Below are 21,984 nucleotides of genomic sequence, written 5' to 3'. Positions count from 1 at the left end.
CAAACAGAGCTGCCACCATGCAAACCCTTTGCATCTCTCAGGGTGGTGTGGGGCGAGAGAGGAATTATTTTCTGTTGATCTCACAGGAACGCAAACCATCGCCTGCTTCTGCCTTGATCTTATATTTGTTCTGCAAGCACGAGGGGCAGTGTTTAGGCACAAAGCTGGCGGTTTGCGAGTTTCCACAATCGGTGCCACCTTTGCATGGTCGAACCCCACCCCTGAAGCTCTTTGAAGCAGATACGAGCAGCACGGTGGCTTTGTAGCCAAATGCAGCAGCCTGTCCACATTCAGCAGCAGTTTCTAGCTTTCTGCAGCGCTAGGTGTAAGAACCAGCGATTTTAGCAGATACAGCGTGCTCAAATTTGACAGAGGTGTGAGATGCACGCTTATTTGCTGTAAATAACCAGCACTAGGATGTTTCACTCTCTCTGCCTGGTCTCAAAAGCCGTGGCTGGCGTAGGTAGCATGCTGTGCAGCCGTGGCAGCCTGCCGGAGCTCTGGCTGGACGTGCTGGCCGGGGAACCTGTGTCAGGTGCTGCAGATCCGTGGCTCTCTGCGGTAACACTGCCTCAGGGTTGGCTGGGATCATGGCTCTGAATGACAGCACAGAGATGTCAGAGAGGGGCTGTGACAGAGCATGCTCTTTCTTTGTTATTGTTAAAGGAGGAGGTGTGTTTTTCTCACTTTTTTGCACCTTTCACTACTTAGTAATTACTAACCCTGGTAAGCGTGCTGTGTCTCTGAGGTGAAATCCCCTTCGATGATTATTTAAGGTGTTAAATGCATCTGGGTTGATGTATGAATCCTTTGTACTCTCAGTAGGAAACAGACAGGCCTCCCTCAAAAAGAGAAGGGAATTTAATAAGGTTGGAGAGGAGGGGGAGAGAAGTGGGAACAGAAAACAGCTGTCCTCTTGGCAGGGACATCAGTGCAAAGCTCCTTTTGTTGTGGGGGAAGAGCCAAGTGGGATAATCAGATCGAGAGCTAGCTAGCAGCAAGGACAGGGGAAGACGTGATCTCAGAGGCAGATGGAGGTGTGGAGGCAGTGGCACAAGGGATGAAGCATAACCCATGGTGGCCCGAGGTGGTGGAGCACTGGCAGATAGAGGAACCGTGGGGCGAGGCTCCTTGGGCATGTAGGCACCCCAAACCGGCGCGTGAAGTCCATGGCCATGGCTGAAGGTGACTTCTGCTATCGCACAAGAGCTGATGGAGGCGGTAGCTGCCGAGATCCATTCCCTGCTGCATGATGCTTTGCTGTGGTCTGCTTCTGTGGGTCTCGTGTGTTTGTATCCTCTCTATCTTATCTTTCTGTTCTCTTGTTTTTCCTCCATATATTTTCAGCATGAGAGACAGTACATCCGGAGAGTAAGCACTGGCTGCATTTTTTGTGGTTTCCCCCCACAATTATTTTCCTTTAGAAAGCAAAACAAAACACGTTCTAGTTAGTAGAGACGGTCTGGCCAGATAAAAGCAGCAATGTGGAAACACGGATGGGCTGCAAACTGCAGGAAGGCATTCAATCCTACTGCTAGTATTAACATCAAAAATTTGCTAATGTGTCTCCTTGATAGAATTTCTCTATTTTTGCCTGCTCCTTCCAGGGAGGATTTTTCTGGCACTTGGACCATTCCGACTCTTCTATTTCTTGCCCCACTGTGAGCAGCTGTAGAAATGAATCCGTGGAGGCTACCCCTTCATGAGGCCTTGCAGTTTCATTTTACCCATTTCCCCTCACTATCATTTTACATAAACTTCTCTACGCGTGCAGCCAACGCTCCACAATTGTTCTTTGTGTCTCTTTGGCAGCCCTGGGTGCCAGGCACTGTGCAACACAAAACAAAAATATAGTCGTTGCCTCAAAGAGCACATGCCATCAAAGCTCCCCAGAGCATCAGCGGTCAGAATGCCGGTTTTCTAAGATGACTTCAGTTTTTGCTGCTTTTAACTGGTCTTTTTGTCTTTGTAGCACTATGTCCCTCTTTGGCAGTTGGAAGCCTTCCTTCTCTCTCCCTTGATTCTTTATTCTCTACTTTTTCCTTACGATGTTACCGACTTCTCCACCCTTGTGTGTTCTCCTCTTGATCCTGGCAGTGCTTTTTAGGATTGGCATCCCTACCAGACTGACAAGTGGGAGAAAGGGAGCGAACCAAGGTCATGGTCTGATTTGGCAAGAGTCCTGCCCTTTCATGGTCTTGGTGCTTTCTCTTCTTGGCTCTCCAGAGGAAGAGTGCAAGGTGGTCGGGTGCACAGTGAGCATTAGAAAGCAACACCAGAATAAATATGCTCAACCTTACGGGGTTTGCTTTGTGTTTGTGCCCTTACAGTGGAAAAGCAAACATCACTGGGCTGGCTGGGCTCACTAGCAGTGGAAGGGAAAAGTCTCCCGAGGTGTTTCTTGTGCCTTTGGTGAGGAACAGCAGATAAGGAACCTCTGGCTTGGAAGAACTGCTTTTCTTACGGATTAAATCCTAGTTTGTTGGTCAGCTCTGGTGCCAGCCCCACTCATCCATGCTCATCCATCAGGATGCAGTTTGAGTGTGTCTGCATTGGAGTTGTGTGTCTGCATGTCAAATTCCTGTTAACTGGTTTATTATTTTTAAATGATTTAAAAAAAAAAAAAAAAGAATAGAGCTCATAAACAAGTTTTCTCTTTAATTTTGTTTACTAAAACATGACTTATTCTGAAGACCTGATGTGCTTAGAGGTGGGGAATTTGTGTATCACTCCCCTTGTGACATGAAGGATGAGGTTGCACTGGCTCTGCAGGATACAAAAGCTCCACAAGTTGGCAGAAGGAATTCCTCACCCAGCAGAAATCACTACAATGGGAGACAAATTGGAGATATTTTGGTGTCAAAGAAGAAAAAGCATCTCTTTTGTTCTTCTCTTTCTTGTTGGGCTCTGAGTGAAGAGCCTCATGTTTGACCGTGGAGGAGCTCTTAGGTTTCATGTCTTGAGCTTGGTGTCAGTTGAGGCCCTGAGCCTAGCAAATCTGCCAGGATTTTTTCTGCCTGCTTCTCTGTCAGCTGGACTGGTGATACTTCTGCTTCCCTGACTGTTCCTAAATCAGGCTGTGCATCTCTGATTTTCCACAGCATTTCTAGCTGCTGCTCTATAGCAGGGATTACTTCTGTGCTGGAGATGCCATGCATGGAGAATCTGCAGAGCATGCTCCCAGAAAAGAGAGTAAGAGAGAGGCTCTTGTGAAAAGTTAGAGCAAATGCAGTTGACACTGGGGAAGATGTGAGATTTGTGTCTGTCCATGAGGATTTCAGTTTAATATTTAGGTCCCAAGGTCAGCCCTCCCGTTCTCCTTCCCTTTGTGTTTATCTGCTTGCAGTCTTTCCACCTGCCTTCTCTTTTGGAACCACGCTTCAATTTTTTTTCTTCTTACAGCTTCTCCCTCTACCTGACCCGAGCCTTCACCTCTCCACCCATGTGCAGGACAGTCCCAGAGTGATTACTGGGGAAAATATACATTGAGAAGACAGTAATTGCCTCTTCCAGGTGTTCTTAAGCACTACCAAAGATCTTTACTGTCCTGGTGAGTCTGAAAAGTTCGACAGCAGTACGGTTCTATCCGCTTGTCTTTGGGAGAGCAAAGTCTGCACCGAGGATTGCGCTGAGTGGGTCAAAGCCCCAGCAGAAGCCCTGCACCTGCAGTTCTGCAAACAAAGGCTGTGCACACAGGGCAGCTTTCCCAGCAGTGGCTCCAGGGAAGGCCTCAGCCGAGCCATGCACAAACCCGAACAGTTGGCTTCAGGTATCACTGCTCGCTGTGGTTCCCTCTGTCCCCAGATCTGCAGGCTCTCCCTGGCTGTAGTGCTGGAGCTGCATGCTGTATGTCGCCATTTGCAGAGTGGGAAATCATGCTCAATGAATGCAGTACTACTGCACAGAAGCATTTTTTCATAGAGGAAAGCAGTAGTATAATTTCCAAGCCATAGGAGAACCAGAACCAGAGACAGTGGAAAGGAGGCAGAGAGCCTTTTGGAGCACAAAGGAGGGATGTGGTCTCCTCTGGAAATGTCCTTTCTGGGGCTGTGCACTGTTGGTCTCCTCTGTAACTTTTGAACAATTTTAGCTTGCAGAGCTGAATGTCTCAAAAATAAATCTGGTCAGATTTGCGTTTTGGTAGGTAGCAGCGTAAAGGAGAGAGCCCTGGCCCTGGGAGAGCTGCAGCAAAAGTGCATTAGGAGGCAGGAGGTGGCTGAGGGCCTTTCTTTGTGAAGCATTTTAAGCAGCACTTGCAGCTTCTTAACAACGTCAAATGATCACAAGGCTGAGCACCGTAAGAAATCAGCCTTTGATGTCTTGGTGTGCTGACTTCTTTCCTTGCAGCACCCTCTTGGAGACCCACAGATGCCAGAGCGGAGGGGGAATCTCCACTGTTGGAACGAGTGAAATATCCTGAATTAAGACCAAGAGAAGGAAATGAAGCACTGCTTTAGGGAAAACATCAGAAATGTCTTCCCAAGGGGTGGCAGCCTGAGTCTGACTCAGCACCAGCAATCTTATAACAGGGCTTATTGCAAAAACCCAGGCCTGACGATGATGTAGTGAGGTGCTGAATGAGCTGCCTTACTCTGAATCAGTGCTCTCAGCTTTCCAGTGCCGGTAACCATTTTGTCAAGCTGTTCCTGGAGCAATGTAACTCCTTGGCTTTCAGGTGTTTTTCACAGGCAGTTCCCTCCGGGATTTCCATGATGTCAGGCGTATCAATTACCGGGCCTGGCACGCCTGCTGTGGTGGAGCGGCACTAAATTAGAAATGAACTTCTGGTGCACGCTCACAGGATGATGAATTCAAATTCACTCTACCACAAACTGCCAGTGATTACTTTGAAGCTTCTCCCTCTGGTGTTAATTCACTTTTAAAAGAAAGGAAAAAAAAAAAAAAAAAGGAAGGAAGTCCCCAGCGACCCGACCAGATTTGGAAGAAACACCGTGGGACAGGTGGCCAGTTGCTTTGCTGGCATTAATCAGCACAGCAGTCCTGCTGTCAGTGGGGTCTAAACTCTCCCACACAAGCAAGGAACATATCCTGCTCTTTCCATTAGTTCTGATCTGCCCAGAGGCAATGCAAGTCTTCCACAAAGGCTTAGGAGCAAGTCCATCAGTCACGCAGTTCAGTTAAGGTTTTCCTTCCTGGTTTTCTCTCTGCCTCCTTATATCTACCTGTGTTCTGTGTCAGACTGTACCTTCCTCAGCTGTTGTGTTGTCAGACTTCCCTGTCCTGTCCCATCCCCCAGCAGCAGCTGCTTTAGATTTCCTCCCAGAGGATTTTTCAGCATATTACCAGTGAGTCGTGGCCCTGGCAGGGTCACGCTTTTCTCCCCGTTCCCCCCCGAAAACTCCCCTCCGCCCGTCGCAGTGCCATCCTGTCCCGTCCCTCTCTGTTTGCAGTAGGGTTAATGTTTGCTGTCACCACCTCCGGGTTTGTCTTCCGATCGCTCGTGCCATTCAGATCTGCAACGGGAGAGGTGGGTGGCTGTGGAGACTGAGAAACATCCTGGTGGGATTTTTTGGAAGCAATCCCATACAGAGTTTCCAGCGAGATAGGCCATTCAGTAAAACAACACAGGCGCCTCGCAGTTGTCTGCAGTGCTAATACCTTGTCCCTCCTGGGCTGCAGAAGTTGTTTTGCTCTCCCTTCACCTGGGGATGCTGGGTGAATGCAGGCAGATGCGAGGAGCGATGCCTTTGTGGTGCACCTGAACAGCTCCATGGTGCTCCCTGCCAGCGGGCACCCTGCACTCACTGGCCCTGCAGTGTAGCCGTGCTCTTTCAGGTTTTGTGTGGTTGGAAACATCTGTGTGCCCGGTTTGTTAGGAAGAACTCGGATTTTTCATCAGTATGCTTGTGTCTGGTTCTCACAGCTCAGCATCGTGGCTGAGCAGCGCTGGCATGGCGTGGGCTTTTCCTGTGCATTTCCACACTTGAGCAGAGATGGAGAGCGTGGGGACGGAGGGCAGAGGGATGCAGGGAGCTGTGCTCCAAGCAATCCTCCTGAGACCTGCAAGGATTTCGTTTACTGGAGCCTGAGGGAGCCCTTGCTTGTCCTTTCCAAAGTGACCTGGCTGATGAATGAAGCCTAGAAAGACCCAGGCTTTTCTGGGGGGCACAGAAGTAGCTGAGCTCTAAAATTTCTTAACCCCGTGGGTCTCGCAGGGCTGATTTCATCACCACTCTGTTCTTTCGGCTGGTCCCTCCTTAGCCCAGCTCCCCTCGCGCCGCCCCCACCGCAGTGTCCAGCAGCTCTCCACGACAGGAAACATCTGCTGGAGGCTGAGCCTGGGTTACTGCCGGGCATTGGCCGTCAGAGCTCCCCACTGCAGTAACTGGAAGCATGTGCGAGGCACTTTGGTATCCCCCCCGCCTGCTCCTTCCATGAGAAACCTCCCCAAAGACCAAAGCTGCCTTTCCGAGCAGAGGGACAAGAGGAGAGAGCCTGAGGCGGGCACGAGTAAGAATCGTTGCTTTTCTGCTTTCAAAGAAGAAAAAACCACCAACAGCTGAAGGCTCTGAGCTGTTTGGTGTCCTGTTCCTGTGGGGGTGCTGGCCATCAGACCTGTGCTGGGTGCTCGCTCGCAGTCCTGGCCATCCAGGCTGGCTCAGGAGTCACAGACGCCTTGCACAACCTGCCTGGGACCTCTTGGGCTGTCGGAGCTTCTGCAGCCCTTTTTCAAAGGATACCCACAGCGAGAATTGGGTGAGACAGGAGCAGAAGAGTGCGGACGCTGCCCACCAGCACGCTTATCCTCATGAGCCCCTTGGAAAAAATCCTCCCCAGGGCGAGTCCTCTCTCAGAGCTGCAGAGGCCGCTAGGGCAGACGACCTGAACGTGAGCGGGGAAGCAGGGGAAGGCACACAAACTCCTGCCAAGCTGCTGTATCTCTTTCGACTTTGAATCTAAACAAGAAGCGGTGACAGCAGGAAGAGGAAAAGCAGTCTGCCTGGGAACACGGGGAGCTGTGCGAGCGCGGAGGGGACGCTATGGATCCCTTGCCAGAGTGCGAGGCTCTCTGGGATCTTGTGCTGCATCAAGAGCTCTCAAGTCTGCTCTCGGACCTGGATGGGCTTGTCGACTTGTCCCAGGAGTATGTCAGCAGTGGATCAGATGAAATTCTAGCTGTGAGTGTCTCTAAACTGAACTGTTTTTCACTCTTAACAGAAGTTCTGGTGCTTAGCAGAAGCGTCTGTTGTAGTGCAGGCTTTGGACGGGTCAGAACATCCCCAGCTGTGGGGAAGGGAGCGGAGCAGGGCTCCCCATAGAGACAGAACGGCTGAGGCTGGTCTGTAACGTGTTAAACCCAGAGCTCAGTGCTGATTATAATCTCTATTCCTCCCTCCTTTCCCATCCTCTCCGCTTGTCCCAGGAAATCTTGGGCTTAGGCTCTTACTGGAGCCCGTCTCTGGCCAAGGTTTTTTCCAGATATTCAGGCTAGAAATTTGGTAAGTGAAACGATACTTCTCTGTCAGTTGCTGCTTTGTAGATTTTATCAAGACACCTTCCTTTGGGCCCACAGGTCTGAAACAAATATCCGAAGTGCTAAGATGTTAAAATTATTGTTTCTAGTTCATTAGTTCATTGAAATGATGTGTGGAAGAGGGAATGCTTTTTCTGGGGGAGTAGGGTGGGGGTGTCTGTGCTTCTTTCTTTTCTTTGACAGCATTTGACAGTTTTGTAAGTCTAATAACTTCCACATTCCTCCTATCCCTTCAGCACTCCCCCCCAAATTTCTCAACCAGAAACTACCTTCAGTAGTCACATCCATTTGGGGGCCCCTTGCAGGGAGGCTCTGACGTGTGCCCACCGTTCGGCATCGGGAGAGTTGTGTTGTGCAGCTGCTAGAGGTAGGAAGGGGTTGTTGAGAGGAAAGTGAGATGCAGAGGGAAGAGGTTGGTCCCCAGGTTGCTCTGCCTTCCCTACGTTTGTGGGAGAAAGAGCAGGAGAAATTAGAGGAGAGACACGGGCCTCCTGAAATTGTACCTGCCTCTCTTTCAGTCAGTTCTGCCTTCAGAAGCTCTGGCTATTCTGAGCGGCTGTCAGCACGTGCGTGGCATGCAGGAGGTGGCCTTTGGCTAGAACTGTCGGTCCTTGTCACGTTAAAGTTTAGTAAACACCAGAGAGAAGCCAGCTCCTGATCTCCCTCCAGCCAACAGCACGGTTTTATTTGATGCCTTCCGTGAGGCCAGGTGTCTGCAGAATAAACACAGAACATGGTCAAGTCCCTGTGCGAGCCTCCTCTGTGCCCCACAGAGGTGTTCCCCCTATACCAGCAGGTAGCTGTGGGTTCCCTGACTGCCAGCTGGAGCACTCCATGGGGAGAGGTGAGGGCATGACTGCATTATTCCTGAGCTGACAGGGATCGTTCGAGCTCCCCCGGCAGGGCTGCAGCTACACTGAAGCACCTATGGCCTGGGGTCGCGATGCTGTTCCTGGAGAGCTGAGGAGTGGCAGCTAGCTGAGGAATTGCAGACAGAGCGTGCATCGTACCTTGTACAGTCTGTGACTGCAGGAAAAGGGATTTCCTCTGCACCCACAGCTTCCACACAGTTCTGCACTGCAGACAGAGGCATAGGCCTTCTGCTCTGTGCGTACTCTTCCAAGTCAGGTTCTCCTCTTCTCTCACTTAATGCACTAAATCCCAGATCCTCTCACCTGTGCCTGCTGTGATGGGAGCTCCTGGCCTCGTGCTTTGTAAGTGCATCTCATCCCCCTTCTCCTTACCTAGGTGTTCCTGCTTTCCCACTGCGTTTCTCTCTACTCATGCCTGCCCCTCTCTTTAACAGGCACTCTGTTATTTGCAGGTGTTGAGTCCAACCTACAAACAACGGAATGAAGATTTCAGGAAACTCTTCAAGCATCTTCCCGACACGGAGCGTCTCATTGTAGGTAAGGCCTGTCCTCTTGTCCCATGCTCTTTTGTGGGGGCCCATGGTTTTGGGAGGAAATCCAGCAAACAAACATGCAGCTTTTTCCTCTCCTAAGAGATTGTCACCAAGGAACAAGCCCACTGTCTCTTTCCTGTGCATGGACAGTCCCCTCCTCACTGTTTCTAATGGCTTTCATTTGTTTTACTTCAGGGAGAGCACAGCTGATCAGTATCAGCTACAGCCTTGTGTCCTCCTGACTTGAGGTGTATGTTTTCCTCTGCACTGCTCCCCAAACCTGTTGGTGTTTGAGCTCTTTCCTCAGTTGGTCAGGGTTGCCTGTCTCAACATGCATGGCCCTGAGGTTCCCTTTTCCGAGCTCCTTTGTACATCCCCGATGCTCCCTACTCATGACTCTTCCTGTATTCATCTAGGCTGTGGCCTTGCAGCTAATTAGCGATTGCCCACTGCATCGCATCTGTTCTTTTATCTAATGTAACTGGTGATCTCATGCCATGTCTCACACTGTTGCAATATGCACAGACTAGCAGAGGACTAGAAATTGTTTAGTAGGCTTAAACTTGGAGAGAAATAAGCAGTGACACTAGAAGGAGAGAAGGAGAAAACAGGTTAAAATCTGGAGATAGTTCATAGAATGCTACTGAATAACCAGCTAACAAGGCAAGATAGTTTTGTCTCTAAGAGAGGTTGTCTGTGGCATGCCCTTGGGAGAAATCGTAACCTAGTGGGCAGAACAGCAGCTATGGCCCAGTTCCTTCTGGCTCACAATCCTTTTTGAAGGATTGTTCGGGTAATTTCTTCTCTTGGTGCTGCTGCTTATCCTCACGTTTAGGCTGCCCTGTCTTCTCATCCTGATTCTCCTTAATTACGATGTGTTGTTCACCCACAGATTACTCATGTGCACTACAAAGAGACATTCTCCTGCAGGGCCGCCTCTACCTCTCTGAAAACTGGATCTGCTTTTACAGCAACATCTTCCGCTGGGAGACATTGGTAAGGCTCTCCGACTGGCACACGGAGCATGTGTTCTATGTCAGTATATTTGCTGACAACTTTAAAGCACTCTTTCCATCGTCTTTCTCACCAGTGTCTCTCATTACCTGCTTTCTTTTTCTGCCTTCCCCTCTCTGCATGGCTCTGACTGTAGCTGACAGTTCGCTTGAAGGATATCTGCTCGATGACCAAGGAAAAAACAGCACGGCTCATTCCTAATGCCATCCAAGTTTGCACTGACACTGAAAAGGTACAGCCTTGAAGCCTGCACTTTGTGGGTATCAGGGGCAAGGGAGTGTGTGTTAACACCACCTCCATGGGAGTTTTCCAAACTGACTGCTTGTGGTACGTGGGGCCTGGGAGAAAGCACTAATGGAAAAGGGTTGGGCGCAGAGCTTCTGCAGACCTGGGGCTTGAGCTGAGTTGGGAACTCATGTAGCTTGTGTGTGGGCATGGAGGAAGTAGAAGATCTGGGTTATGTAGTAGCAAACAGCTAACTGAGCTGTTTCTGTGCTCAGACCAGCTTTGTGGGTTGAGAGGCGCTCAGCCTCGCCGTGAAGCCTCCACGGACTTCAGTCTGTGCCCAGGAGCTGAGCAGCAGTGCTGTGTGCCTTGCTCAGTCCCTCTGTGTGCTGTTTCTGGAAAATGATCCAAGCAGCTGTGCCTCTTCATCCCTTCGTTGGGCCTTTTCTGAACTGATTTTTCTCTCCATCTCTTCCCATTCAGCACTTTTTTACTTCCTTTGGGGCTCGAGACAGGACATACATGATGATGTTCAGACTCTGGCAGAACGCTCTCCTTGACAAGGTACAGAGACCAGCATCTCAGTGCTGGGGGGGATGAAAGGGAGGTGCTGGATTTATGCAGAAGCACAATACCTGTGACAAGCTTACATACATAAAAAAAGGCGTAGGGGCAGTAAGTACGTGTGTGTTTAGGTAGAGCAGGTACATAGCTGCAGGTGCAAGTGTCTTTTTGCATGGAGTTCTGTCTACCCACAGACACGTCTTGCACACAAAGTAGATGTCTCTTTGCCTCTGCTGAGGAGTGGAAGCAATCAGGAAGGAGATTTTTCAGGTCTGTAATACAAGTGAAACAGCCCAGAAGAAAAGTTCAAAATGCAACAGAAATAGCTCACTGCACTGGGAAAGTTCTTAGGAAGTCTGTTCTTCAGAAGTGTGGAGTTCAAGATAGGGCAGGAGAGAAGCATGTGTTCAGCACATCCCAAAACCAAACGAGCGATGGTGGGTGCAGGGGGCGTTGGGTAAAAGCTCAGTAGGTTGGATTTTAAAATAAAGCAGGGATCTGCGCTTGCTATGTCAAAGACCCCGTACATCCTATATTTGGTTCTGAGTATCTGTTCCAATGTCCAGCGAGTATTTCTGGCTTTACTCCAGGAGTAAGGCTCATGAACAGATCGTACAGGGCTGCCAGCATCTGGAGATGTTCAGGGCTTGAGTTCATACCGTACTGGGATGCTGAAGTAATCAAGTGCCAGAATGGCCCGTCCTGAAATTGGGGTGGTAGTATTTAGTAGGCAAAAGGATCAAATTGCATTGGGCAGCTCCTGTTGCTATCAGATGCTGTAATTTAATCAGCCCTTTGAAGTTTATCACAAAATTCAGCACCCTTGGTTTCAAGGTCATGGCAAACAGGAACTAAGATTTGGAGTGATAAAGGCAGGAAACACTGAGGGAGCTTGTTTGCCTAATGAAGGATCCACGCCTGGCAGGAGGGAGGGGGAAAGAGCCTAGTGTGTTTTTTCTGCTAACATGTGAATTAAAGAGAGTGTATGGGGGAAGAAGGTAAAACAGCTATCTATGTTTCTGAATAAAAGTTTCTCATTTGAGTGTTTTCCATCCTTTTGACTGCTAGTTTTAGGAGCTAGATTAAAAATATCCTGCCTTATCACGTACAGTAACTATGGGAAGAAGTTTACACCAGCAACTCTGAAAAAGTTCACTAGGTTTATTTTCCCTCATTACCAAGAAATCTTTGTCATTGGTCATAAGTTTCTCGTGGGTAAAAATCCATCTCCTTTCATCCATGCAGCACACACTTAAATCACGAGTTCACAGACCCATTTCTTGAGGGCTCCAGAATGCAGTCATGTGGGAATCAATGGACCTGCATTGTAAAAAGCTGGGCTTTTGTGAAACGTCTTGATAATTCATTTTTTCTTTTTAACTGGAGATGCAATACAGTCTTTTCCCAGTAGTAACCCTTCTTGATTTTAAACTGCAGCAGGAAATGTTTCTCTTTGTTGCTGTTTAGATGGTTTTCCCAGCAGGTAGCTTTCATTTAAACAAAGTCAAAGGGGAGGAAAAACTCAAGATGTGTTGGGGTTTGGTGTGGTAGAGGAGACGTTAAATGGAGACACAGCAGAAAACATGTGGAAGAAAACACAGATTGATTGCTTACATTATTACATGCACAGCACTGTAGTGGTGGGAGATCTCATTTCTTGTGCTGCTCGGGGTGTAGCCTCCTGTTGGCTTTCTGACAGTGTCTTCAGTAACCTGAGACTGTGACCTGGAAAAATAACAGATTTTAGAGCAGAACCTGAGCTGGCAGCGAAGACTTACTTGGCAAAAGGGACTCTTACTACTTGATCAGGGCAATCTCTGTGCCAACTTGGCCTAACTGTATTAAGACATAAATATACGCCTGCAGTCCATGGGGCTGGGCCAGCCTCCCAGTAACACTCAGTCTACCTTGTGGCATCGCTGGAATTCAGAAGAGGTGAGTCGATCAAAAAGTTCTCGCCTCCCATCAGCAGGATGTGTCAGAACCTCTCGCTTCTGCTTTCAAGGCAAGAAATGTAATATTCCTGACAGTCATAATTCCAGATTGAGAAAGAAATAATGGGCTGATGGCAATCAAAATGCCAGCGTTTTGGGGTTTGACTCATACTGAGAAAAAGCTGCTGCAGGGTGGAGAAAAAAAGTCATCACAATCCTCAGTGCTGTTCACTTCCATTGCCTACTGCAGAAGTCAAACATGAAAATTGTTTAGGCAATACTGAATTAACACTTGCAGTGTGGGATCCAGTGTAAGTATGAAGTGTGGCATATTCATTATCTTTTAGTCTTCTCAGGTGAAAACGTACCCTGTGCTCTGCTCCCTCTTTTAGCCTCTCTGTCCGAAAGAGCTCTGGCACTTTGTCCACCAGTGTTATGGGAACGAGCTAGGTCTGACCAGCGATGATGAAGATTACGTGCCTCCTGATGATGACTTCAACACAATGGGGTGAGTGAGGAGGAGTGAAATCTGCTTGTGATGAAGAAAAGATGGCCTCAGGAGAACAAGAGTCCTTATATATTGGCATACCTCAAACTGCAATTCGTTCCTGGTGAGAGATTTTGGGTTCTGGGCAAATATTTGGCCTTAGGAATTAAGGGCTAAAAAGCTGAAAGTGTACCATTTCCTCATGGAAATCAGTAGGAACTGAAATGGTTGCCTCTCTACTTGAAGTAGATGAGCAATTCTTCAAATGCCAAAATGTTCCATTCACTGGGCCAGTCAGCGTGTTACATGGTCAACAAGTGCTGATGCTTGCCAGTCTATGTATAAATACTTGAAAAGTTTGGGCTTGATCTCTTCTGCACTGAGCCGTTTCTGATTCCGGTCAGACTGGAAACCGCATAGAAATATTCTTACTTGCTCTGTGTGTCCAGCTGTAGCTGTACTGAGAGGGGTAAACATAAAAACCTGTGTTCTCTGTGGCGTCTCAGCTACTGTGAAGAAATCCCTGTGGAAGAGAATGAAGTCAATGACAGCTCCTCAAAGAGCAGCATGGAGGCCAAGCCAGAAGCTAGCCCTCAGCTGCCAAAGAAATCTGTCACTGCCAGCACATTGACATCTACAGGAAGCAGCGAAGCACCAGCCTCGGTAAGTGTCCTTCCTCCACTGCAGTGGCATCTGGAATCCTTTTCACGGGGATTTTGCTGGCAGTGCTTGAATGTACAAGGTGACTGCCCTACAGCTCCTCTTCCACTGCAGCTGACCATGGTCCTGTTAGTAATGTTTGAGGGCATGGCATTAGCCAAAGGAAAAGTAAGTAAAGCATGCCTGACCTAAAAGTCAGTGCATTAGGATTCTCAGCAGCAAGGGTATTTTCCCATGTGCAGTTTTAGATTAAAAGAAATGGAGCACTGAAGATAAAGGGGTTGTAATTCCTCCTCTGGCTCCGGTCGTTCCCTAGGAAGCCATGTGCACCTTCATGGTACTATGGCAGAGCAGACCTTGTTGAAATATAACCTGAACTCAGATTTTCCTAGCTGTATAGTGTTTGGTTTTGCTTAGTGTTTTTGTCTGGGACAAAACCTGTATTGTTTGTGTGCTTGTCTGAACAAACAAAAAGCCTTGCATATGTCCCAAGCTTGAACTCTATATGTTTTTGAGAGGAAGTGGTCTAATATGTCCATGTCCATGTGTTTTCCAAATACTGTATGGTAAGCTGCCACCTCTCCATCATTTAATTTCCAGTCATGTTGAGGCCAGATGTTCAAAGGTATGAAAATTGGCCCACAGATGGAAATAGTTCTCAGGAATAACCACCAGTTTCTAGGTGCTGGTCTTGCCCTCATTATGTTCTGTGCTTGCTGCAGTTTGATGGGGTGCTACCAGAAGAGGAGGAGGCAGTAGCAGAGAGTCCTGTGGAAAAAGACCTCGGCATTGCAAATATCATGGGAGAGAAGATAGAGATCATTGCTCCTGTGAACTCCCCTTCCTTGGACTTCAATGACAATGAAGACATTCCCACGGAGCTCAGCGACTCGTCTGAGACCCATGATGAAGGTGTGCAGGGATGAACCCTTCCATTGGTGTTGTGTTTTGCCCTGTCTCTTTCAGTGAGGGCCTGGGGCAGCAAATACTGAATTCTTTTTCTGGACCTTAAGAGTTCAGAAGATGCAAAGAATTCTTGGCCTGGGCTGCAGAAAGTGAATCTGTGGGATATTTGGAAGGTTGTTCCTAAAATAATGCCATGTAGTTAATTACCCCACCTGATGTTCCAGCTATTGTCCTGGGATCAGTGGTGGGAAAGGGATAGAAGCACTTCCTTTGGGTTCCTCTTCACAAAGTAAAATACTGTAAAATACTGTCCTGGACTGTAAAAGCACAGCCTGGGAGGTTGGCACAGAGAATCATGCCTGGGGCTTGTGGGCCTGTTTCCCCACAGGTGAAGTCCAGGCCTTTTACGAGGATTTGAATGGCCGTCAGTACGTGAACGAAGTGTTCAACTTCAGCGTGGACAAGCTGTACGACTTGCTTTTCACGGACTCTCAGTTCCAGAGGGACTTCATGGAACAGCGTCGGTTCTCTGGTAAGCTGCCGGTGGCAAAGCCCAGTCGCTGACAGAGGTCATGTTCCCTGTGGGGCACAGAGCAGGGCTCAGCTTCTAGTTCTTGAGCACATGCCTTGGAGGTGCGACTTCAGCTGATGGTAGAGGGATTGGGTAATATTGTGAGGTCTTGGGGCCGCACCTACCTGTACTGACAGTAATCAAAAGCAGGTAGAGCCAGCCTAGTTTGGCTATTGGGGTGTATTTTTAAGAGCCCTATGTAAGTTTGTGGAAGAATCAGATTCTCTATCTTAACACCAGGTAAGGCCTGATCTTGTGTTTGAGGCTTAACATTCTGTGGGAAAAGCTCTTCTAGCTCTACTCCAGACACTGGCACAGACTGTGTAGTTTATGATGCAAAGAGTGTTCCTGGGCATCCTGCAGTCCTCCTTTCCCTGTAACTGCAGGTTTGCAAAAGGAACGATGGCCTTAGCCTCTCTCTCTTTCCATATGCTGAGAGAGGGGAAAATTCTCCCCACATTTCTAATTCCTCAGGCATATCTCAGTCTGAAGCCATACTACAGTGAGGCTCTCTGCAGCTGCTCTGCTTAGCCCTCTGAGTAGCAGACTTGCAGGATTCTGTCAAGTCAAGGCAAAGCCATCAGAAAGCAGCCTCAGGCAGAGATACTCCCATCACATCTTGGCAGGGGATGCACCTCATCCCTGCAGTGACCACGTTTAGTACAGGAGACCTTTCCTTCACACTCAGTTGAGCTTCTGCACTTCTGCAGCCAAGCTCCCTAGAGGGCAGGAAATACTCTCCTCAGCTTGGTTATGCTTTTACTAGAGAACTGACCTGAGGTTGTTTTAAGTTACTTTGATGGAATATTGTTTTCTCCTCTCAGATATTATCTTTCATCCCTGGAAGAAGGAAGAAAATGGCAATCAGACCAGAGTGATCCTTTATACCATTACACTCACCAACCCTTTGGCCCCCAAAACTGCCACTGTCACTGAGACGCAGGTATGTGAATGGGCAGCAGGGGTATGCTTTGTAGGAACAGGTCTGTGGTTTGCTTTCTTGTCTTGAGCTTGCTCCTCTTCATGTTCATCATGTCTTCATTTTTTTAAAGAAATGACTGACGTGCTCTTACAGTGTTTAGAATCAGGGTAATTCAAGTTAGAAAGTGCCTCTGCTGAAAGCGGGCTCAGCTCTCATTTTAGGTCAGGTTGCTCTCTGGCAAGCCAGACTTTAGTTCAGTGAGAAGAGGTCCCACAGAATCAGTCCTCATGTGACAGTGTAACTGCATGTCTGAGACAAAAAAAACGGGGATTCAGCTGCTGGAACTGAATGCCCCTTTTGAAGTATGTCCTTGGAAACATCTGAGTGAGACACTTGGGTACCTTGAGTAGGCCAGCCCAAAGGCGAGTTGTTTAAGGAGAAATTGCAGAGATTTGGCCTGGGCATGGGCACAGTCTCCTGTTTGTGGTAGAGCTGTTTTTGTCAAGTGCTAGTGAAGGTGCCTAACTATCAAAGCCTTGTTCTGACCACCCTAACATTTGCCTTGCATGCTCTTTTATACAGACAATGTACAAAGCCAGCCAAGAAAGCGAGTGCTATGTCATAGATGCAGAGGTGCTAACTCACGACGTCCCTTACCACGATTATTTCTACACCATTAACCGCTACACGTTGACTCGTGTTGCCAGAAACAAAAGCCGACTCAGGTATGCTGGTGGGCTCAACAGCTTTATTGATGATCTAAAGTCACCCGGGGGTGGGAGTGCTTCTTTCTGGAGGGGTAGAAGGGGCTGGGGAGAATTAAGCCCCATTTCTCTGTTGCAGAGGAGTTACATCTGGGTCAGGGAGAAGAATTTACAGACTACTCTTGCCCCCTTCTTTGAAGCAGGGACAGCTGCCATACAAAACAAACTAAATGCTCTAAGACTGTGCCTCTGAGAAGCACTTTGGGGGACAAACAGGGATTTGGTACCAGGGGAAACTAAAGTATTTGTGTTTCACTCTGATAAGTAATCTAAATGTCTGCCTGCCCCATGGCTGAAGGTCTTGGGAGTCCTCTTGAGGCCTTACTGCCACTGCCTTTGGAAGGACTTTTCATGCAATGCTGCTCACCTAGAAACACAAAGGGCTGAAACCCTTCCAGAAATAAGTGTGAGCATCATTATTTTTTACATATGCATTGACAAAGGATTGTGAATTGATGTAACCTCCTGGAAGCAAAATTGAGAGCGACTTTCCCCTTTCCACACAGGGTTTCCACAGAACTACGTTACAGAAAACAGCCGTGGGGGCTGGTGAAGTCCTTCATCGAGAAAAATTTCTGGAGCGGCCTAGAAGATTATTTCCGTCATTTGGGTAAGAGTGGCGAGGACTGGAGCTGCGGCCACGACAGGGGCACACTTATGGTTTATGTGTGCCTCCCTGCAAGCAGGCAGCATAAAGGTGTGGTAGCTGCTGCCAGCCTTCTGGGGATTAGGCTTCAGAGGGGCTTTTAAAAAGGGCCGGCCAAAGTCATTGCCAGTGCAGCTGGTGGTACTTGCTGGCCATCAGCTCCTCTCTGAGATGAGTGCAGGCAGTCTGGGGTCAGGGTTTGGCTGAAGGTGTAAGGGAGCTGTAGTGCGTACCCCGGCACAGCCACCTCAGACCCTGCCAGGGTGCTTGGCCCAGCTGAACTCCATCCAGCATCCGTGCCAGGGGTTTGTATCTTTGCAAGGCTATTGCCATCTCTATTAAATGCTTTCTTTCCTCGCTGCCTCTGCAGAAAGTGAACTGACCAAAACCGAGAGCACATACCTGGCTGAGGTCCACCGACAATCCCCCAAAGAGAAAGTGAGCAAGCAATCAACCGTCCGCCGGCGGAAACGGGCTCATGCCCACCTGCGGGTGCCACACTTGGAGGAGGTGCTGAGTCCCGTCACCACCCCCACGGACGAGGAGGTTGCTCACCGAATCAAGCATGTGGCAGGTGAGGGACTGCAGGGACCTCACACTTGGGGGTGGAGAGCTGGACACCTCCAGAGACAAACCACAGCTTTGTTCGTGGAGGGTTAACGGGCAGAGGGGCCAGGGATTTGCAGAGCGATGGACGCATTATGATTTTTTGGGTAAGATGGAGGGATTGGTAGAAAAAAAATGTTGCCCTTCCCTTCGGGCAGCATTTCATAGCCTGAACAAACCCATCTGTCTCCTTAGGTTCCACTCAGACACGGCACATCCCTGAGGAGAGCCCAAGTGGCTTCCACCTGCAGAGTGTCTCCAAGCTGCTCCTCGTCATCAGTTTTGTGTAAGTCATTTTTTTTTTTGCTCTGCCTTTACTTTGGTCCTCTCATGTGTCTAGTGTTCTGTGCTCCCCTGTGCCATTTATTTTCTTTTCTCTACTTCCTCTCTGGTCCCAAATTTTGCTCAGCACAGAGCAAAACAATGACAGGCAGAAAAGAATGAATTAAATTTTCCCCCAAATGTTCCATCAGCTGCTTGGTCTGGCTTGATCCCAGCTTTGGCCAGTGCCTAGCCAGACACTGATCTGGCTCTGCAGGTTTTTCCAGATCTATTTTTTTTTTTTTAAAGTCTTTTCTTTCCCTCACTTTGGAGAGGCAAGTCAACAGTTAGACAAAATCTGACAACTAGTAAGAGGCTTTTTTTATTTTAGAGATTTTGATTAATTTCTTCATCTAAAGTGACATCTAAAAACTTTTTTTTTTTTCTAATTTAAATACTAACAAGCTAGCTATTATCATGAAAGATGACCACAAAGCTCTCTGGCAGTTTACTGTGCTACCACAGCAGGGCTTGGTGTATGTGAGGAGTCTGTTCTTTTCTCTGGACTGGCAAAACGTATTTGGGTACTTTGAAATGTCTGATCCTGGGTAGTGATTTTGGTGAGAGGTACTCTCTGAGAAAGGAGCTGGACCGTTCAGAGATGCTATCTGCACAGTAAGGATAGAAACACATGAGGCAAGAGAGACTTGACATGGTTTCACTAGTTCAGCAGCAAGAACTATGCTTTAGTTTGTGTCCTTTCTCTGCCACCACCTTTCCCAGTTGCTAGTCGTGGACTTGCTGGATGTGTGCTCAGAGTGAGCCGGGCACGGGGCCCTCACAGCACAGTGACTCGGTCTTTATGTGGACAACCCAGCAGGGTTCATGGTTTCGCTGTGTTTCGGGCTGCCAGTAGCTTTCATGGGTTGGTGCTGCAGCTGTAGCTGGAGCGGTTCTGTGAAGCAGCACAATCTACAGCAGGAGTCCAGCCATAGCAGGTTTCTTTCCATCACTAAGGAAACTGAAAACCTCATGTTAACCCTGGAGGTACAGCAGAACTTGTGCTCATTCTTTTCTTAAGCTCCACTCACTTTTTAGTGAGGTGCGAAGCAGCTGAGAGCGGCAGACTGAGGTTAGTTGCTGTCTCAAATTGAGCACCGTTCTGCATCCCCTTTTCCCAATGGGGACGACTGCAGAGGTTTACAGCAACAACCCAGAGCAGTTGGAGAAATGTGACAGGCCAAGTGACAGATGCTTTGGGTAGGCAGCCAGGTGCTCTCTTCTGTGGCTAGACAGGTGGGTAGCAAGGCACAAAAGCTTTATGATGCTCCCTCCTTACAGGTTACTAGCTTAGTTTAGAGTGCTGAATGAGCTCTCCGTCATGTTTTCAGAATACTTTTCTGGCCGGTTGCTACCCGCCTGCCTGAGCTGGGCTACAGAGGGGCCATTCTTCCAGCAGAACAGCCGCACTATTCAGAGACAGCCACGAGCATGTTATTTTTGAGCCTAATCCCTGAGCCACCACTTGCGCTGGTAAAGAGAGTGGAAATGTGCATGCGTGGCGGTGGAGGAGGGAAGAGAGGAGCCTGACAGTATCTGGTGAACTCAGTGGCTGCCCAGCCTGCGGTGGTGTTCCTACCTTGGCATAAGGTGGGAATGGGTAGGGCTGGATGTGTGCAACGTGCATTTCCGTGTTAGTGCCCTGCGATGGGCGCTTTGTATGTGTCGACAGGAGCTACACACTGCTCATCTTTTCCTGGGTGAATTTCCACATTAATTGCAAGCCTGGTTATTTCTTTCCCTCTGGCGTCTTTTCTCCCTGTTCCTTTCTTCCCTCCTCCCTGCCATTTATCTTCTGTACTGTCTATAAACCCTCTCTGCTCAGCCCAGTTTCTCCCGTTCTCTGTCAGTCTGTTTCTAACCTGCAGCTACTCCGTCTTTTCTCTTCCCTGCTCCCATTAGGATCTGTTTCAGGTACTGTCTTTTTTTTTTTTTAAAAAAACAAACCTCTCTCCCCTCCCCTCCCCCCCCCCCCCTTTTCTGCATTCAGCACATCCACTCAGCCAGCCTGTCTCATCCATCCATCATCCCTGTCTGTCTGTCCTTGCTCACACATCCCTCCCACATGGTGAAGTTTTGGGTTCTGATCACTTGGCCCTTACACAAATTCCCACTCACGTTCAGCGTGGACCTGGGCCCCAGAAACCTCGTTAAAGCTCTGGGTGTTTCCCCAGGTGTGACAGGCAGGCAATGGGGCAGCAGTGCTCACAGTAAACATCTCTTTTTTTTTTTTTCATTCCTTTATTTGCAGTCTGGTGTTGCTGGTCATTCTCAATATGATGCTGTTCTACAAACTCTGGATGTTGGAGTACACTACCCAGACACTCACAGCATGGCAGGGCTTGCGGCTCCAGGAGAGGTACTGTCACACCAGCTTTGTCTTTGCCTCTTTCTGCATGTTTCCTACAGCTGTTAGAGGCTTTCCCAGGCCACCACAGCCCAGGGCTGTCCGGTAGATTGTTTCCCTGTTGTGTGTAACAGATGAAGCGGGTAGATAGCTGAAGATACGGGGCCGCTCACTATTTCCTGATCCAAAGTGCTGAATTACAGCAGAAGAGAGCGAGTTAAGGCAACCACTGCTTCTTCCCAGGGTCCCACTTATCTGAGGACACAGGCTACACAAAGAAATGTTTTGTAATCTTGGGCCAAGGTTGTCACCTCCCCTTCTCTGATGGCTCAACTCTAAACACTCAGAGCAGTGTTTAGAAAGAACCTCTTTGTACCCAGATAAGAATTTGGACTTGTGACACAATTAATTGTTGAAGGATCTTGAAAGGTGTGGGTCTAGCTATCAGCAAGTTGTTACAACATATGAGGAAAAGAGAGCGCACTCGGAGGACAGAGTGCTCCACAATGACCTAAGCATTCCCTGGAGGTGTACTAGATGGTAAGCAGTGAAATGTCATTACAGATTGACTTAGTTTCTCTAATAACTGATAGTGTGGAGCCGTGCCCAAGGCTTTTTGAACATCTTGTTTCATTACGCTGTCCGCTGGGTGTGTGCTGTTTGCGGTGAGGAGAGCTTGAGGCTGTGAGGCAGTATTTCCCATTTCCTTTTGCAGAGAGCACGCTGACTGGCAGATCTTGGGATCATTTTTTATTATATAGACTCCCCCGTTTTGTCTAGAGTTGAAGGTGGACCTGCCAGTCAGCATTTCCCAGGCTGCCCACCTTTTGGTAGATGGCATGTTACAGCAGTGACCTGATGGCCCAGAGCTGTTTAACAATGACCAGCAATTTGGTGTTTTGAATTCCTTCTAGTAAGTTTAGGTAAATGCTTTTTCTGTACATAAACGCTAGGTGTCCTGCCTGACAAGCTTCTCCTCTGCGGGCAGCAATTGAGGTTGAGAACATCACAATTCCCTTTGCTACGGTGTTTTGGTCTCCTTATGTCCCATTTCTGGACATCCTTTTGTGTAGTTGCAGTGATTCCCTCTTCTGCTGACTTTGTCTTGACTTTAAAC

The 21,984-nt window shown here is 48.5% G+C and overlaps 1 protein-coding gene across 14 annotated transcripts in view; it reads left to right on the top strand.

The window, feature by feature from the left end:
- Nucleotides 1-21,984, top strand: part of GRAMD1B (GRAM domain containing 1B) — a 147,133-nt gene that overhangs the window by 119,671 nt on the left and 5,478 nt on the right. For 6 of the 14 annotated variants that reach the window (XM_035346317.1, XM_035346316.1, XM_035346319.1 and 3 more), the window contains 16 exons: nt 1,348-1,371; nt 8,802-8,904; nt 9,793-9,896; nt 10,051-10,146; nt 10,623-10,703; nt 13,030-13,145; nt 13,574-13,787; nt 14,507-14,696; nt 15,079-15,222; nt 16,086-16,204; nt 16,766-16,908; nt 17,454-17,557; nt 17,964-18,167; nt 18,395-18,485; nt 20,423-20,434; nt 20,772-20,879. In XM_035346317.1, the coding sequence (XP_035202208.1) occupies nt 1,348-1,371; nt 8,802-8,904; nt 9,793-9,896; nt 10,051-10,146; nt 10,623-10,703; nt 13,030-13,145; nt 13,574-13,787; nt 14,507-14,696; nt 15,079-15,222; nt 16,086-16,204; nt 16,766-16,908; nt 17,454-17,557; nt 17,964-18,167; nt 18,395-18,485; nt 20,423-20,434; nt 20,772-20,879 (1,853 nt within the window). The remainder of the gene's footprint in view (nt 1-1,347; nt 1,372-8,801; nt 8,905-9,792; nt 9,897-10,050; nt 10,147-10,622; nt 10,704-13,029; nt 13,146-13,573; nt 13,788-14,506; nt 14,697-15,078; nt 15,223-16,085; nt 16,205-16,765; nt 16,909-17,453; nt 17,558-17,963; nt 18,168-18,394; nt 18,486-20,422; nt 20,435-20,771; nt 20,880-21,984) is intronic. The other 8 variants (XM_035346305.1, XM_035346307.1, XM_035346306.1 and 5 more) reach the window with 5 other exon arrangements.

This window comes from Oxyura jamaicensis, chromosome 24, assembly GCF_011077185.1.
Source record: "Oxyura jamaicensis isolate SHBP4307 breed ruddy duck chromosome 24, BPBGC_Ojam_1.0, whole genome shotgun sequence".
In the NCBI taxonomy this organism is placed as follows: domain Eukaryota; kingdom Metazoa; phylum Chordata; class Aves; order Anseriformes; family Anatidae; genus Oxyura; species Oxyura jamaicensis.
This window is presented reverse-complemented; position numbering and strand designations above follow the sequence as displayed.